The sequence below is a fragment of the Xiphophorus couchianus genome, chromosome 12, assembly GCF_001444195.1.
Source record: "Xiphophorus couchianus chromosome 12, X_couchianus-1.0, whole genome shotgun sequence".
NCBI classification, from domain to species: Eukaryota; Metazoa; Chordata; class Actinopteri; order Cyprinodontiformes; family Poeciliidae; genus Xiphophorus; species Xiphophorus couchianus.
In genome coordinates this window covers 12,492,054-12,508,449 of record NC_040239.1, presented here as the reverse complement: position 1 = coordinate 12,508,449, position 16,396 = coordinate 12,492,054, and the positions used below count along the sequence as shown (strand labels likewise).

At 37.5% G+C, this 16,396-nt stretch overlaps 2 protein-coding genes across 2 annotated transcripts; one reads left to right on the top strand and one right to left on the bottom strand.

Annotated features, from left to right (window-relative positions):
* Positions 1-2,803: 2,803 nt before the first annotated feature.
* On the bottom strand, positions 2,804-13,305 carry rnf180a (ring finger protein 180a). The gene is made up of 4 exons (XM_028032659.1): positions 10,707-13,305; positions 5,527-5,782; positions 3,695-3,820; positions 2,804-3,454 (listed from the first exon to the last, which is right to left on the bottom strand). Exons 1-4 carry the CDS (start codon positions 11,577-11,579, stop codon positions 3,249-3,251), a joined length of 1,461 nt encoding a protein of 486 aa, XP_027888460.1. The 5' UTR covers positions 11,580-13,305; the 3' UTR covers positions 2,804-3,248.
* Positions 13,306-13,538: 233 nt separating this feature from the next.
* htr1aa (5-hydroxytryptamine (serotonin) receptor 1A a) lies at positions 13,539-15,465 on the top strand. The gene has a single exon (XM_028032660.1). It carries the CDS (start codon positions 13,786-13,788, stop codon positions 15,064-15,066), a length of 1,281 nt encoding a protein of 426 aa, XP_027888461.1. The 5' UTR covers positions 13,539-13,785; the 3' UTR covers positions 15,067-15,465.
* Positions 15,466-16,396: the final 931 nt, after the last annotated feature.

Sequence of the window (16,396 nt, the reverse complement as noted above, 5' to 3'; positions counted from 1 at the left end):
GTGAATATTGTTTAGGGAAAGTGTTACTGTGTAATCTCACAGAATATTGTGAGTATTAATCAAGAGGTTGTGGTGTCTACCCAGGGGGAGAAAGTTATGAAGAGAGAATTAATACAGCTGAATTGTACATCAACAAAGTTTCTGCCCCAGAATAATAGATGTTTGTTTCAACCCCACGGCTAGCTTTGCTTCTCTGATAACACTCACACACAGCAGCAGGACCATCAACCATACACACGCAGAGTATAGTGTTGTATCACTGTGGATTTTATAGAATGATACTAACAAATCCTCATAAGACAGCAACTATGTAGAACAATGATGAATGAGAGACCTAAGTGTATGTGAAAGATTCTAGAATTGTTAGAATTGCAATTATGAACTATTACAAACAGCAATAATCAATCACTAAGTTTTGTATGGAAATATCCTATTGTAGACTCCCAGATCAGTATTTGTAAGAGATTTTTCTATCCTTCATATTCAAAATGTTATCCTCTGAATAAAAACAGAGCAGACATTCAAAACATTAATTTAAAACAATCAGTGCCAAATAATAAACATGTGGGGTTTTTTTTGTTGTTTTTATGATGTTCAGGCTTAAAACAGCAAACTCTCTTAAAATAAAATTATTTCACATATTTTATGATTAAAGTAGCCACACACTGAGCATCGCACCAAACATGGATAGTGGCTATATAGAAAACAAAACAATTACATATACTTTATATAAATCCATATATGTAAAAGTGATCAATATGGGTCAGTTACTTTTCTCACAGAAGGAAATGGTCCTCTCAAACATTTGCTTCCTGTTAATGTATTTCAATTTGTTGCAGGCTTTCAATGGTTGTTTGGTCCTTCTTGGACAAACAACCAAACCGCAAAAAGAACGTAGATGTCCTGAATCAATTAGGAACCACTTTCAGTGTACAGTAGTGGCTTTTCTGTAGATATGTTGCTATAGAGTTGTGAATTCAAAGGAAAGGCTTTCAAAAGAAAAATAGAAATGTTTTAGTTGTGGCACCAAATAAGTAAGCAAACACATCATATGCCAAGTCATAGGCCAACAAGTACAATGCTTTCTCAAGTATGAGGCAACTGCAGTCATACAGATAAATGTATTTGCATTAGTAACAAAAATACAAAGATGTGTCAGGCTGCATTCTAAAACAGCCTGACAGCTTGCCATTTTAATATGATAAATTATAAACATATAGACATAATTTATTAATAGACTTATAGACACCTGCTCATTTTAAACATTGCTCATACAAGCTACTACCTTTTAAGTGTTTAAGAGGAAGACTCTGAAGAACTTTTAACTCTAATGATGCATCATAGAAAGTCATTATGAAGCAACTTTACATCATGGGTCATAATTCCTTAATTCATTTAAATAGTAGATAGATTTTCTTTAAATACAGTATGTTTTAATTTAGACTCGCTGAGAGGTCTGATATTACTGCAATGATTACATGCATAAATTCCAAGTCAAAATACAAAGAGAAAGTTAAACCTCTGTTGAAAAAACAGCAGTCGAGATTTCCAGTTCACATACCTAATTTTACATCCTAAAAGATACATTTGATGCAATTCTTCACTTATCAATAACTAAAAACCTTAACCCTACTCATGTGCATACCTGCTGTTAATGTATTGTGTATGATCAGCTGGCTTCAATGAGAGCTCAACAGATAGAATAAATAAACAATACATTTTCCAAATGAAATGCCAACTCGTTAAAATATATTTTTTGTATTTAAGTACTGTGATAACCAGTTTACAACAGCACTTAGTCCTTACAACTGTTACTTTTGAAGGTCTGGAACTAACAAAGGGAGGAATCTCTAACTATTCATCTTCATGCAGCCTTTTTAGATCATCCTAATACATCCTCTCTTTTGCTTTCAACTCTTCAGCTCAACCCACAGCTTTTCTAGGGCAGGAGACTAGAATGTTCATGAATGAAGAGTGATTATACTTCAAGTGAAAAGGTTTGGTATTTACTAGAAAATATTTCATAAAACTGTCCGAATAAAGTCATATTGTTCCTATGAACAATATTCATTTTATTTTTAATTTTAAATGTCTTTGTATTTTAAGTAGTCTATAATCCCATGTCTTCTAATCCTCTTTCCAAAGCATTGGCATTAGATGTCTCTCCATCTTTTTACACCTTTTCTCCTTTTTTATAATCTTGGTTGTATCTAACCACAGCATATATATTTCATATAAGATTTCCAGATTTCCAGCTGTATTTAGCAAACTCAGCATGTTTATGTTCATGATGGTAGGACTTTTATTTTCCAGACATCAGTCCCAACAACTGGTTGGCATGGTGAAATTGTCTTATGGTTGCTAGTTGAGAGTTCATGACCTCAAGATCTTTATTGCAGTTCTGTAATGATAAGTTTTAATAATTCGGATCGTGGATTATTGATTATTAATTAAATGTTTTAAGAAGTCTTGATCAACTTGAAAAGTAAAAGCAGAATTTTTGTTTTCTATGAAATTGAAGGAGTGATAATACATAAGGCAGCATTGATTTAGTTAAAACTACGATTTGTTAATATACTGTATTTTTTCTTTACTGAATATATGTTTTCAGGTTAGATTTTTCTTAATTTTGCACTGTGAAAATATGCTGCTACATTAAAAGGTCAACATAATTAAAGATGTCTTACACCAATGAATAGGGACAGTGCTGCATGTTATAGCACTGTCCCTCCTATCCCTCAGGCCTCCAAAAGAAAATGAAAGAACAAAAAACAAAACTTTGGTAATTAACAAAAAACTTTCCTTTATTAGGTCTTACGTATGGACAAAATATTTATGTTGCATTTTTAAAGTATTTCATAATTGAAATCAATGTTTAGTTTTGAACAACTACACCTACCAATTGTGTCTAAACAATAACTGAATCGGGTCAAAAATAAACACTGCAGCCTGAATGATTTATTAACTTGGCTTTGCTTCCCTGTGTGTGATGTGTTTTCTGACTTAATCAGATGAAGTCAGAAAACAGAACATTTAAGTTCAAAATGTCTCATCTACACAATTTGCTCTTTTTAAGTTTTTATTTTTGCACCTACTTGAAGTTCAGTCATTGGCTTCTCGCTAAAACTGATTGCTCAGGTCTTCCTTCTTCCACAATACATTTAATGCGTCTTTAAATAATAACTTTCTCCTCTTCAGTCTTCAACGTGCTGCATTTCTGTGTCGTCCCATCACAGTCGGCAAGATTGTCAAAAGGAAGGAAAGAATAAATAGCAAAGGAAGCAGAATATGAAAAATCCAATAACCCAGTTGACTGAGTAGATGTAGATTATGACCATGTCCATGTCGAAACGCCAGCCTCTAGAGTCATCCTCAAAGTCGATAGTGTCGAGTGGGAATCCTCCTCTATGGGGGAACTGGCGTCTCACACTTGGGGTTGACTGCCTTTGGAAACCTTATTCATGAAACAAAATTCATGTAAGCTTATTGTAAAACACTACCAACGTGATTTACATGACTGAGTTTTGTATCCAGTAAAAATCTACACCTACTTTAGTAAGTATTTTTTAATAATTTATGCCAGTTAAGTTTTCGACATTTGATTTCATATGTAAAACCCCATAAGTTGTTCGCATTTTCCAAATTATTAATAAAAGGTAGTTAAACAAATGGAAAAAAAAAAAAAAAAGCTTGCCTCGAAAGATGCGGAAGAGCTTCCTGCAGCTTGGGAGAGGCCACTTTGAACAAGGTGCTCTCTGAAAGTTTTGCTTTCTGGAAAGGTATTCCTTGGGGAAGAATGTCTTTGCTGTTTGATTCAGCTCTAAAAAAAAACACAATAATGATATAATAAGTGATCATCTTACAAACAGCTTCATTTCTTTGTAGTCTGATTTGTGTACCATGTTGGAAAGAAACAGATTTAGCCTCACTGGCCTCAGTGTGACCTTGACTTACACAATCAACACAATCTCAAGTTCTTTTCATCTTATCATTTACAAGAACACTTGTTTCTGCAGTCCTAGCAGCCATCCTGTCCATGCTGCTCATACTTTGTATCCAAAAGTAGGCCAGTCTGAATCATGAAGTTCATTACTTATTCATATTTTTGTCAGAGTCATATCATATAGGATGAAATCTTTATTTAGTTCACATAAAATTTCATCTAATTCATTGGTCGGCGAGAAGGACACACACAGTGCCTTGGAATAGTATGTATACCCCTAACCTTTACATAAATCACAGAAAATACATTAAAATCACAAATGTAAATTAATTTTATTGTAGCTTTATGTGATAGATCAGCAAAAGATAGAACATAGAGCAAACAAAATGTAAAAATGCAGCATGCCTGTCTTTTCAAAGCCCTTTATCTTTATAACAGGAGCCGTTGTCATCAAGATCTAATGTCCTGCAGGTTTTAGATTCATTCATTCTCCAACACAGCTGATTCAAATTATTGAATTATCTCTTCTTCAGCATGCCATTAAGTTTGGCAAAGGCATGGTAACAAGCCATTCATTTGATTCAGGTGTGGTAGAGAAGGCTCACATTAAAAGACTTTGAGGACTGGAGACACCAGTCTTATATCCTTAAACAAAATCAAATTACCCTCAGAAGTTACCTAATGAGTAAATAACCCATGAATTTCACTATGTAGTGCCATGCAAAAGTATTGAATCATCATGATGTTCAAAGAACATGACCAATAGGTCAGGAATAAAGACAATCTATAAAGAATAGTGATAGTGGGAGGAAGATTCACCGTCCAGTTTGATGAAGTTAAACATTCAGCCTGAGCAGCAAGGAAATCATTCTCATCAATGCATGTTCATGTTTAACAATGGCCCAGTCAAAGTCCAGACTTAAAATCAAGCTGAGAATCTGTGATAGCAGTTGAACATTGCTGTACCCAGAAGTTCACTTGAGTCTGGACTTGAGTAGAAAAATTGGCAAAACTTCAGACTGTATATTAGCAAAGATAGTGGGCACAAAGTCTTACTTTTCAGATTTTTATTTTCCAAAACCAGTAAACAGTTTTTGATAATTTTCCTCTCACTTCACAATTAAGTATTGTTCTGTTTGTCTATTAGATTAAATAATAAGTATGAATAGCTTGAAATTAATATATATTAAAATATGGTGTAGTACAAAAAAATCCTGATACATCTGTTTTCACTCTATCACAGGGGTTATTTTCCTACCAAACAGGAACACCACTTCTTATATCTGGAGTGGATCAAATGAAAGTGTTTGGATTGTGTTTGATTTTGTCCCCTCGGCCTCTGTGACTCATCTGGTGTGAGCTGAACAAAAGGTCCACCCTGCTCCCTGCAGGACATGTGCAGCTGGGCCCCCTGAACAATCAGTAGCTCAGAGATCTAATCTGTATAACTAACAACAAACAAACTAAAAATTCAGTCACAACATATTTAATGCTGCATTTTTATCATATTACTTTTGATGCACAGATAAATTAAATAATGCTTACAAATCTTTAAACATAGATGTTTTTGACTACCGACTCACCCTTTTGGAAGAAGACATGAGTGATGATGGTTCTGCAGAGTGGGCAGGGGGTATTGGTGGGGCTGTTCTTTGCAAGTGTCCTCAGACAGGGCTCACAGAAGATGTGGTTGCATGGGTGACACATGTAAGGACTGAAGTACACATCCAAGCACACGGCACAGATGAAACCTTCTTTGTCTCTCATGCTCAGAGTTTCTTCATCCTCAGTGCTGCTGCAGCTGCAGCTGCTGGTGGTAGTGGGGGTCTCTGTTGAACTCTGGAATAAAAGGAGACAGTGAAAAAAATATGTGGCTTGATAATTAATCAATCAAAATCAATCAATCAAATTTTATTTGTATAGCACATTTCAGCAGCAAGGCATTTCAAAGTGCTTTACATTATTACAAACACAGAATCACAATGCAATATAGAATCAATCATTAAGTCATCAATAAATTTGTAATTGATTACATTTCAAATGCAATTCTAAACAGGTGGGTTTTCAGTCGAGATTTAAAAGAAGTCAGTGTTTCAGCTGTTTTACAGTTTTCTGGAAGTTTGTTCCAAATTTGTGGTGCATAGATGCTGAAAGCTGCTTCTCCTAGTTTGGTTCTGGTTCTGGGGATGCAGAGCAGACCAGAACCAGAAGACCTGAGAAGTCTGGAAGGTTGATACAACAACAGCAGATCTTTAATGTATTGTGGTGCTAAGCCGTTCAGTGATTTATAAACTAACAACAGTATTTTAAAGTCTATTCTTTGAGCTACAGGGAGCCAGTGGAGGGACTTTAAAACTGGTGTTATGTGCTCTATCTTCCTGGTTTTAGTGAGAAGGCGAGCAGCAGCATTCTGGATCAGCTGCAGCTGTTTGATTGATTTGTTGGACAGACCTGTGAAGATGCTGTTGCAATAATCAATACGACTGAAGATGAACGCATGGATGAGTTTCTCTAGATCTGGCTGAGACATTAGTCCTTTAATCCTGGAAATGTTCTTCAGGTGATAGAAGGCCGACTTTGTAACTGTCTTTATGTGGCTCTGGAGGTTCAGGTCAGAGTCCATCACTACTCCCAGGTTTCGGGCCTGATCGCTGGTTTTCAGTTGTAATAACTGAAGCTGTGCATTGACTCTAGATCGTTCCTCTTTAGGTCCAAAAATAATAACTTCAGTTTTGTTTCTGTTCAGCTGGAGAAAGCTTTGGCACATCCACACATTTATCTGTTCTAAGCATCTGTTCAGTGATTGGATGGGCTCTGAGTCACCTGGTGACATCGTAATGTAGAGCTGTGTGTCAGCATCAGCAAGTCAGCATCCCATCATAAGTACACAAATATGTTTTTTATGTGTGAAAGCAAACTTGCTGCTATTGTGAATGTGTGTAAGTATTTCAGCATTGAAGGGGTTATTTTGAAGAGCATGCAGTTTTCATGTTGGGTCCTGCTTTTTAAGCATGAAAAAGAAATTGCAATACTAAAGCAAAAAATTACATTTCTACCACATTTTATAATGAATTACTGCAGGTTTTTTGACTGAACTATTTTGCCTTATATCTAAAGCATGGTCACAGGTATTTTTATATGAGTAACAGTAACTCAGAAACTGCCACCTTTGATCCTTCAAACACCTCTTTGAGATTCTTCTAATCTTCAGGCCCAGGCAAGAAATTTAGTTTTTTTAAATTTTTTTATTGAAAACCATTCAAAGTTTAAAATATTTCAACTTTCTTACAACAAAATAAAAATACATTCTCTCTAATTATGACATAAAATGAGTTATTACTGTTGAAATCACTTCAAAGTTAGATTATTGTAATAATCTTTGTTTTGACATTCACTCTTAGTTGCATTGTCCAAATTTTGCAACCACAGTTCCAACTGGACTTGGGAAAGGAGAAAGAAAATTTTACTTCACAGCTTTGTCTGGTATAGAGAATTAATTTTGAAATTATTTTGTTTTCCGAACTTTTCCCCCTTCTTGGAATCACTTGTAGCAATTATGTAACTCCAAACACAAGATATTCACTCTACAAGACAATATTGCACTAGCTGGTGATAAATATTTCACCATATTTTGCCAACCCCTTGTGAAAGTCTTTCTCTCTTTATCACCCTTTTTGATGAGTGTTAACCTTCTTTGCCATATAATAATATGTGTGAGTAGACATGTGTTTAGGAGTTAGTTCAAGGAGCTAAACTATCTCTTTATCTGCATTTTATTGCATCTTATTGTAGTATGAACATTTGTTTGAGAGAATTATTTGATATAAATACTGGCTCTTATTTGAACTTGGTTTATAGAAAACAGAAAAAAAAAATGCTGGAATGATGATACCTAATTCCAGAATAAACCTCTCAATTCAATGAATTAGTCCATACATTTATCACTTATACAATGCCTTGTAATAGTATTCAAATGTTTTGAAAATCAAGGGAAACTTCTGACTGGTCAGAAATAAAGAAAGAGTTGTGAGAAGGAAGCTGCTGTTCAAAGAAAGGCACTATTATACATTTTGCCAATGACAATGGCATTAAACTTAGAACCAGAGCTGCAGGGCGATGGTTAAAATAAAATTATGTTTTTATGTTAGAATGGCCAAGTTAAATCACAGACAAATATACAATTGCGACTGTGACAGGATTTTAAAATTATGTTCACAGATGTTCTCCATCCATTTTGAATAAGATTCATCTATTTTGCAAAGAGGAATAGTCACAACATTTATATATCTAGATCTGCAAAGCTGATAGTGGCATAACCCATAACACTTGCAGCTGTAATTGCTGCAAGACTTTGTTATGGAATGAATTCACCTAGAGGCTGAATATTTACAATATACAACTACATTGTGTTTAGTGTTTCATTTAAAAAAACAAAATTTTTAAGGCACTGTAAATGCAGTTTTACATGAATATTTCTTGCATCCTCTGTATTTGTTCATGTGTCTTGCATCACACCAAATATTTCCCCAGTCAAATTATTCAAACCTAAACTACTGAGTTGTCAGTTTCTCTGTCTTTGCCCCTGAGTCTACACTGAGTCTACCATTTCCAAATAACAGCTAGACCTCATGTGAAGGGATTTACCTCGGCCTCCACCTCTTGCACAAAGATGTGTCAGTTGCAGACCCGTGGGAGATGTGCCTTGAGCTTCAGTGTTAAGAAAGCCTAAGGGTGTTTCCACAGTAATTACTGCTTTCTCACCCAGGGGGAGCTCCAGGGACTTCCTTGTAGCAGCAACTCTGCCTCTCAAGGTGTGTCATTAACACCGAGAGAGGAGAGGACGCTGAGCGTACACAGCTCTTAAGTAATCACGGACACTGAGGTTCTTCCCTGGCAGCACAGGATGTATAACACGGTAGTATCTTGTTGGCTACAGCTGGTTCATAATCAAATAAAACAGATATCTGATTACAATTATCTCAACTAATAAAACAAATTCATAAACAAATAAAACTTAGGAATCAGAGCAAATTATTAATTAAGGGATATTATAGTGATATGCTTCCTCTATAACAAAACCCACAATTCAGGTCATGGCAAAAGTAGAAAAACAAACTTCCATGTATTTTACTGGGATTTATGTGACACAACATAAAGTAGTGGATACTTCCAAGTGTTTAGTATTTAGTCATAGCAGAGTGTTTGAAATAAAACATTGCACTTCTCTTATCAGCACTAAAGCCAAAAGTTGACTTTTTTGGCAACAAACTGTATGAGTCAGCTATGAAACAAAGAGTTTATGAAAAAGGCCATCATGACAACTTTACCATGTTTTTCATTGTAAAACATGGTGAAGGATGTGTGATGCTGTAGATCTGTTTCTTTTGCAAAGACTTCGAGGAACCTCATGAAAGTGCAGTTTACAGTTTTTTCTAAATCAAGTCATTTTAATGACATATCTTTCATTAAAAAAACTAGAAAGTTTCTTTCAAATCAAATTTCCTAAACCTGTATTCTATATAACACCTGTACTGAGCTGCATGGATAAGAACAAAAGAGATGACTTGACGGTCTAGAAGAAGGATCAAAAATTATTTTCTCTGATTGCTCCAACGTTGTGAAATGTTACAGGAAAAGCTTAAGTGCCAGTTTAAAAAATGTGCTGGGAAATTAGTATTAAATGGAAGGATCCCAATAAATGTGGCTATGTTGATTTTTGTAAAAAAAAAAAAAAAAAAACTTCTTACCCCAATGTATACAGTAGATATACTGAAACTAAAGTATGGTATGTATTTTTTATAAAATTATTCAGTCATAGATTATGCCACTAATATACAGAATAAATCTCTTCTAAGTCTCTTTTTTAAAAATCATCCTCACCTGGGGTGCCACACCATCTGAAACAATATCATTATCTGTGATCTATTAATTATGTGACTGGTATTGGAAGTTTCTCTACTCCACCAATCATGTTAGTCTTCCTGCATCAGCAGTTAGAATAATTTTAGTCTGGCAGCGTGACTACAGATCAGCAGCAACCAATCAAAACTGAACCAGCTCTTTTGTCTGGCCAGGTTTGAAGGGCTCTCTGCCCAAGCCTCATCATGCAGCTAATTCAGATGTAACCCCACTTTAAACCACGCAAACACAATGGCTATTGAAATGAGCTAGGTGCAGCCGTAGCTGTCAAGTGTTGGGAGTCTGGCTGAGCTGAACTTACACAGTCACACAGACACACACAGTGTCATGTGAAGACCTAAATATAAATATGGTAGAAAGGAGAGAAGCACAGAAGTTAAAATTTCTATCTTGTGCTACAAATGCCCACACAGATGTTGCTTTGTTTTGGTCATAGGCTTTCATCCTGCGTGTACACACATTCAACTGGCTCTTTAGAGCAATCTGGAATACCTTAATAAAAATTTCAGCAGTTTTAAAGTTTGCTTTGTCAATGTTCTGCAATTTAACAATTCTTCCAAATTTGAAGTCATAACATTGGCAAGATTCCTATGTCCTCACTGGTCAGTGTGTTTGCCCCATGAAAACTGATGCAAACTTCTGTGTAACCTCCTATTTTCAGGTTGAATAAGTACTAAATTAATTATGTTGGATAAATCTAACATCAAATGGATAGCAGTAGAAAAGAAATTCATTTGAATTGAATAATTGTTTTTTTTGATTTATTTAGAGCATAAACGTATGAACTCACAGTAAGAACATTTAATAAAAGCGGTATGATTACTGTAACCACAGTGAGATTTACCTGTGTGGTCTCTGGCTGCTGACTTGGTCTCCATTTCTCCCTCCTCCTCCTTCTCAGACTTTCAATCCTGTTTTTCTCTCTTTTACTCATCCTCCTCTCTCCTGAAGCCATACAAGGTGGTGTCTCTGTGGAGTACATGGCTCGACCCGTCACTTCGATCACACCACAGCCTTCTTCAATGGCTTCCTTGTTCTCATCTTGCTCTTCTTCATCCTCTGACACTGAGATTTGCGTCTGACTCAAAGGGTATTGTGATGGTCGCTCTGTTCTCACTTCTGCCCAGAATGGATATAAATCTCTGGATAAAGGGTCTTGTGATGACGGATGAGTAAATCGGCTTTGAACAGCAGGCCGTCCAGACTGAGATTTTAAATTGGTTGTTGTAGTTTGGGTGAAGCTGGCAGCTTGCGATCTCAAACTATTATGTTGTCTTTCTGAATGATTTGATGGTTCTCCAGCTTCAAAAATGGTTTTTAACTGCATTTCAGAGTTACTGCTGGAAAAGCATTCAGAGGTTCCTCTCATTGGTTCATCTTGGACTTGATCTGCACATACTGTTTCCATCCTTCTAGATAGTTCTTGACCTTTGTCCTTACCTCTGAAGCGTCTCTCCTCATCCCTTTCTTGGTTTCTGTCCCCTCTTCTTCCTTGTTTGTCTTCAGGACAGGTCTTTCTGCGTGCCTTTCTTCCAGACAGGGCAGGTTTGGCCAGATGCTGTCCAGCTTGATCTGCATCACTCAGCCAAGATGTCGTCGGCCTCATCCGTTGATTGTGACCCTCATTGCTGCCGTTTCCTTCACTCGGATCTTCATTCTCATTTTCTCTGTTTCTGCTAGCGCCACCAGTGATGGACACTCCCATGCGGGAGCTCATTATGAACTTTAAAACCCGTCCGTAATTATCCGATCACATTGGATGGAACTTCAACCAACTAAGCAGCTTTTACCCTCTCTCACACATCACTTACTCTTCCTACTGCTTCCCATTTCTTCTACACGTACTTTGAAGCATTTTATTTAAGAGAAACAGAGAGTGTTCCAGCTCAGGGCAGATGAGCGGTGCAGCTCTCTGGTCTGGCCTGTCCTACCCCACCGAGCCCCCTGGGGCATTCCACACTGTTGACAAAGACAAAGTCCTCATGCTGAGCTCCATTACAATAGTTGCTCTGTTCGCAGCCTCACTATAGTGCTGTTCAACCTATAGAAAACTCACCATTATGGACCAACAGGACTGACAAAAATGAAGTGAAAAGTCAGAGTCACATTTTGTCTAATGGTAAATAGCACTGCATCAGCTTTTCACTCACTATTTGATACCGTGACTTGCTAAAATATTCACACCTATGGAATTTCTTTTAGTCACAATACGACAAATTTCAAAGTAACATCATTATTATTAGTAGAAGTATTATTATTGTATGTCATAGACCATCAAATAGTAGCTCATGATAGATAAGTGAAAGGAAAATAGTTTTTAAATTTTTTTATAAATAAAAATCTGTTAAGTGTGGCATGTATATGTATTCTAAACTTTGAATCAATACTTTGACAAACCAGCTTTTGTGACATTTTGTTTTGCATAGTAGTAGTTTGACTGTGACTGAGACATTGTAATGCTTGAATGAAGTTTGAAATAATTGTGAAATAAATTTATTTTTAGAATATATGCCCTGCTTTATGGTGAACATCTTGCTCAGTCTTAAGTATTCTGCATCTGTTTTCTCCAAGGGTTGACCTCTTTTTACCTCCATCCAACCTCATCAATGTCAGCAAGCTTCCTCTTACCATGATGCTGCCACCACTACATCCAAAGGAAATCATGTGTTCAAGCTGAAGTGTCAGTTTTCCTAATTGGGACAATTCATCTTGACTTATTGTGCTACAAACAAACCCTATTTTAATTTCTCCAAGATTATTTCCCTGACCTGTGAGATGGTCTTCATGATGTATTTTGCTTCTATTCCATGTTTCTGCTTTCTCCCACTTTACAATTATTCACTACTTTGTGTTGACCTGTCACATACAATCTCGATAAAATACAGAAAAAAATTTAAATGACTTTATCTTAATTTACATGAAGACATTACTGGACACTGCAGGACGTCTTACACAGACAGCAGAAACAAATCTAATGTTCTGTGTGTTAATTTTGGAAGTAAAATCACTCTGAACATAAAATTCAGCTCGCAGAAACAGCAAAAACATCCTGACTAAATAAATAAAAAAAAAAGAAGCAGCCTATCCTCTACATCGAGAGCCCAATCATTCCCCCAAAATGAAAATGTCCAAAGAACAGTCGGTGCAAGATAAAAAGTGAACAGCAGATGGCAGCATTGTTCCTGTCTGGCCTTTAGAAGGAGCTGTTCTTGGTCTTGAACTACAATTTCCACTGTCTGCGCACGTTGAATTTGCACTTCTTGTCCTTTGGAAGCATTTTGACAAAGAACAAAAACAAAAACATCTGCTTCAATTTAATTAAATAATAGGTTATAGCAAAAAAATAAGATACGTCCGGATAAGGTTGGTTGTAGTTTTATCACAAGCAAGTGAGTTTTTAAGTACTAGTCCTGATAATAATAATAATAATAATAATAATAATAATAATAATAATAATAATAATGATAATAATAATAAAGGTTAAAATAAAACCTAAGGGAACGACAGCATGTCCTTCTTCTGTCAGTAGCGAAAAGTGAAGCATCTGGGAAGCGCAGCAGCAGAAAACTCCAGGGTGAACTCCTCCCGGTCTGACGTACGTAGAGCAGTTGGTATAAATGAATTCACGGACTCACCAAGCTCAGATTATTCGCAGCACCAGTGCACACCTGGCTGTTCACACACACACACACACAGGCTGACCCCTACGCACACAAACACATAAACACACGCGCACACATGCACACGCTCACGCACACCCACAAACACCGCGTCATGCGTCCTGAGAGCGACAGCAGGAACTCCGATGGACACCATAAAACCCACGGCAGCAGCTGCAGCAGTGTAAGCCGACTGCCTTATGCTTTTTTTACGCGTACACATCGCCAGCTGCGGTAGAAAAGTTGCACTCTGAGTTCGACGACATGGATTTTCTAACGAGCACCAATGCCAGCAATGCCACCGGCGGTTACCCCGAAGGGATGGACGTGGTCGCCGACTGGATCGGGGGAAACAACGCTACGGAGTCTAGGTTTCAACCCGATCTGGTGCTTGCTTACCAGATAATCACCTCTCTGCTCCTGGTGGCCCTCATCCTCTGCTCCATATTTGGCAACGCGTGCGTTGTGGCAGCCATCGCCCTGGAGAGATCTCTCCAAAATGTGGCAAACTATCTGATTGGATCTTTGGCCGTTACAGACCTGATGGTGTCGGTGTTGGTTTTACCTATGGCAGCCCTCTACCAGGTTCTAAATAAGTGGACTTTGGGGCAGGAGATCTGTGACTTATTCATCTCTCTGGATGTGTTGTGCTGCACATCCTCTATCCTGCATCTGTGCGCAATCGCCTTGGACAGGTATTGGGCCATAACAGACCCCATTGATTATGTAAATAAACGAACACCAAAGCGAGCAGCGCTCCTGATTTCCGCAACTTGGCTGATCGGATTCTCCATCTCCATCCCACCCATGCTAGGATGGAGGAGCGCCGAGGACAGGGCGAACCCAGACGCATGCATGATCAGCCAGGATCCAGGCTACACCATCTATTCCACCTTCGGGGCTTTTTACATCCCCCTCATCCTCATGCTAGTCTTGTACGGCAGAATATTCAGGGCCGCTCGGTTTCGGATTCGAAAAACGGTTAAGAAAACAGAGACGGCGAAAGTTTCGGACAAGTGTTTGGCCGTGTCTCCGGCAATCTTCCACAAGAAAAGCAATGGGGAGACTCGTGGAAAAGGCTGGAGGCGCTGCGACGAGTCCAAATCCAGCTCTCCGTGCGTAAACGGCGCTGTGAAGCACGGAGAGGAGGGCGAGTCGCTGGAGATTATAGAAGTTATCAGCAACTCCAAGACGCACCTGCCTCTGCCTAACACCCCTCAGTCCTCCTCACATGGTTACGAGAACATGAACGAGAGGAACTCGGGAGCAAAGAGAAAGCTCGCGCTCTCCAGGGAACGCAAAACTGTGAAGACGCTGGGGATCATCATGGGAACATTCATTGTGTGCTGGCTACCGTTTTTCATTGTGGCGCTAGTTCTGCCTTTCTGCGCGGAGAGCTGCTACATGCCCGACTGGCTGGGTGCCGTTATCAACTGGCTGGGCTACTCAAACTCCCTCCTTAACCCCATTATATACGCCTATTTTAACAAAGACTTTCAAAGTGCATTCAAGAAGATCATAAAGTGCAAATTCCACAGACCATGAGCGCAAAAATGTGATTTTTCTTCTATAAAATTAGGTGCAGAAGAAAGAGAGATGTTAACAAACTGTGCAGAGCAGCAAAAAAGAAAAGATAATTAAAAAAACTCAGACTTTTTATTCAGGGACAGAATGTTTTAGAAAGATTGTGTATTAAACAAGCAGACAACAAGGCTGAGGCATACATTTTCAATGTACAAGCATATTTCTTCAGTGTTGTAGCTATGTAGCCCCCCACATGCGACGACAACCATTGTTGTATTGTCAAGCAGAACATGTCTTGTGCTGATTCAATGCATTTTGATCATGAGGCACAAGGGGCTTCCATCTTCACGCAACAAGCTTTGTAGCACTGAAACAAATAAAAGCGATTAGTTTGTCATTAAAAACTCCTGAGTCCATTTTGTCCAGTGACGCCGCAAGGGAATGAAGAAAGCTCTACAATTTTGTTTCCACACCAATCACATATGCTGAATATTATTTACGTCAGTGAGTTTAAAATGGAAGTGAATGTGCTTCAACTATTTTTTTACATTTTCTTATTTCTAAGTTATTTATGCATTTTTCTTTATTTTTTTGCGAAGATTGCCACTTTTAAACAAACCTTATTCCAAAACTCACAAAATTCAAGTTTGGATATGCCATCAACATCATATTATCAGTGGTCATCATGTGGTCACCCCTTTCAAAACCTTCTGGAAGCATATTTGTAAAGGACATGTAAGAAATTCAGATTTTGCTGGGTTCTAATATGGGCCAAAAAACCTCTCAGTGAGAAAGAAGCCATTACCTCAGGTGCAACCCAAAATGCAAGGTTTTGATTTGCGATAAACCTTAATATCTGGAGACGTGTCCTATGACCTGATAAAAATAAAATTTATTTGACTTTTGTTATACTTGAAGTAAAACTGGGGAAGCGTGCAAGCCTGAGAATACCATACTAACTTTAAAGTGCTGGGATGGCATCTTCATGTTGGGGTGTATTGCTCCAGAAATATTAAAGTAAGATCTTGAAAGATCCGCCATAAAGTTAGAACTTCTGCACAAATGGATATTAAAAATTAATGATCATAAATTTGTTAGTCACTAATTTCACTTACAAAATGGCTGAAGGAAAACAAAGTCAAATAGATCAAACCTGAAGACTGCCTGGGAGGCATATAGATCTGGCCATAGGAATAAATAATAAGATATACAAATACCAAGGAGACATTATGTAAATTTCTGACTTCAAAGAAAGTTTTAAAAATTGTACAAAAACATTTTGCCAATATTCTGGCATTTAGCAGCTGGAAATAACTTTAAGTATCCTAACTGACCTATAGCTGGGCAACTT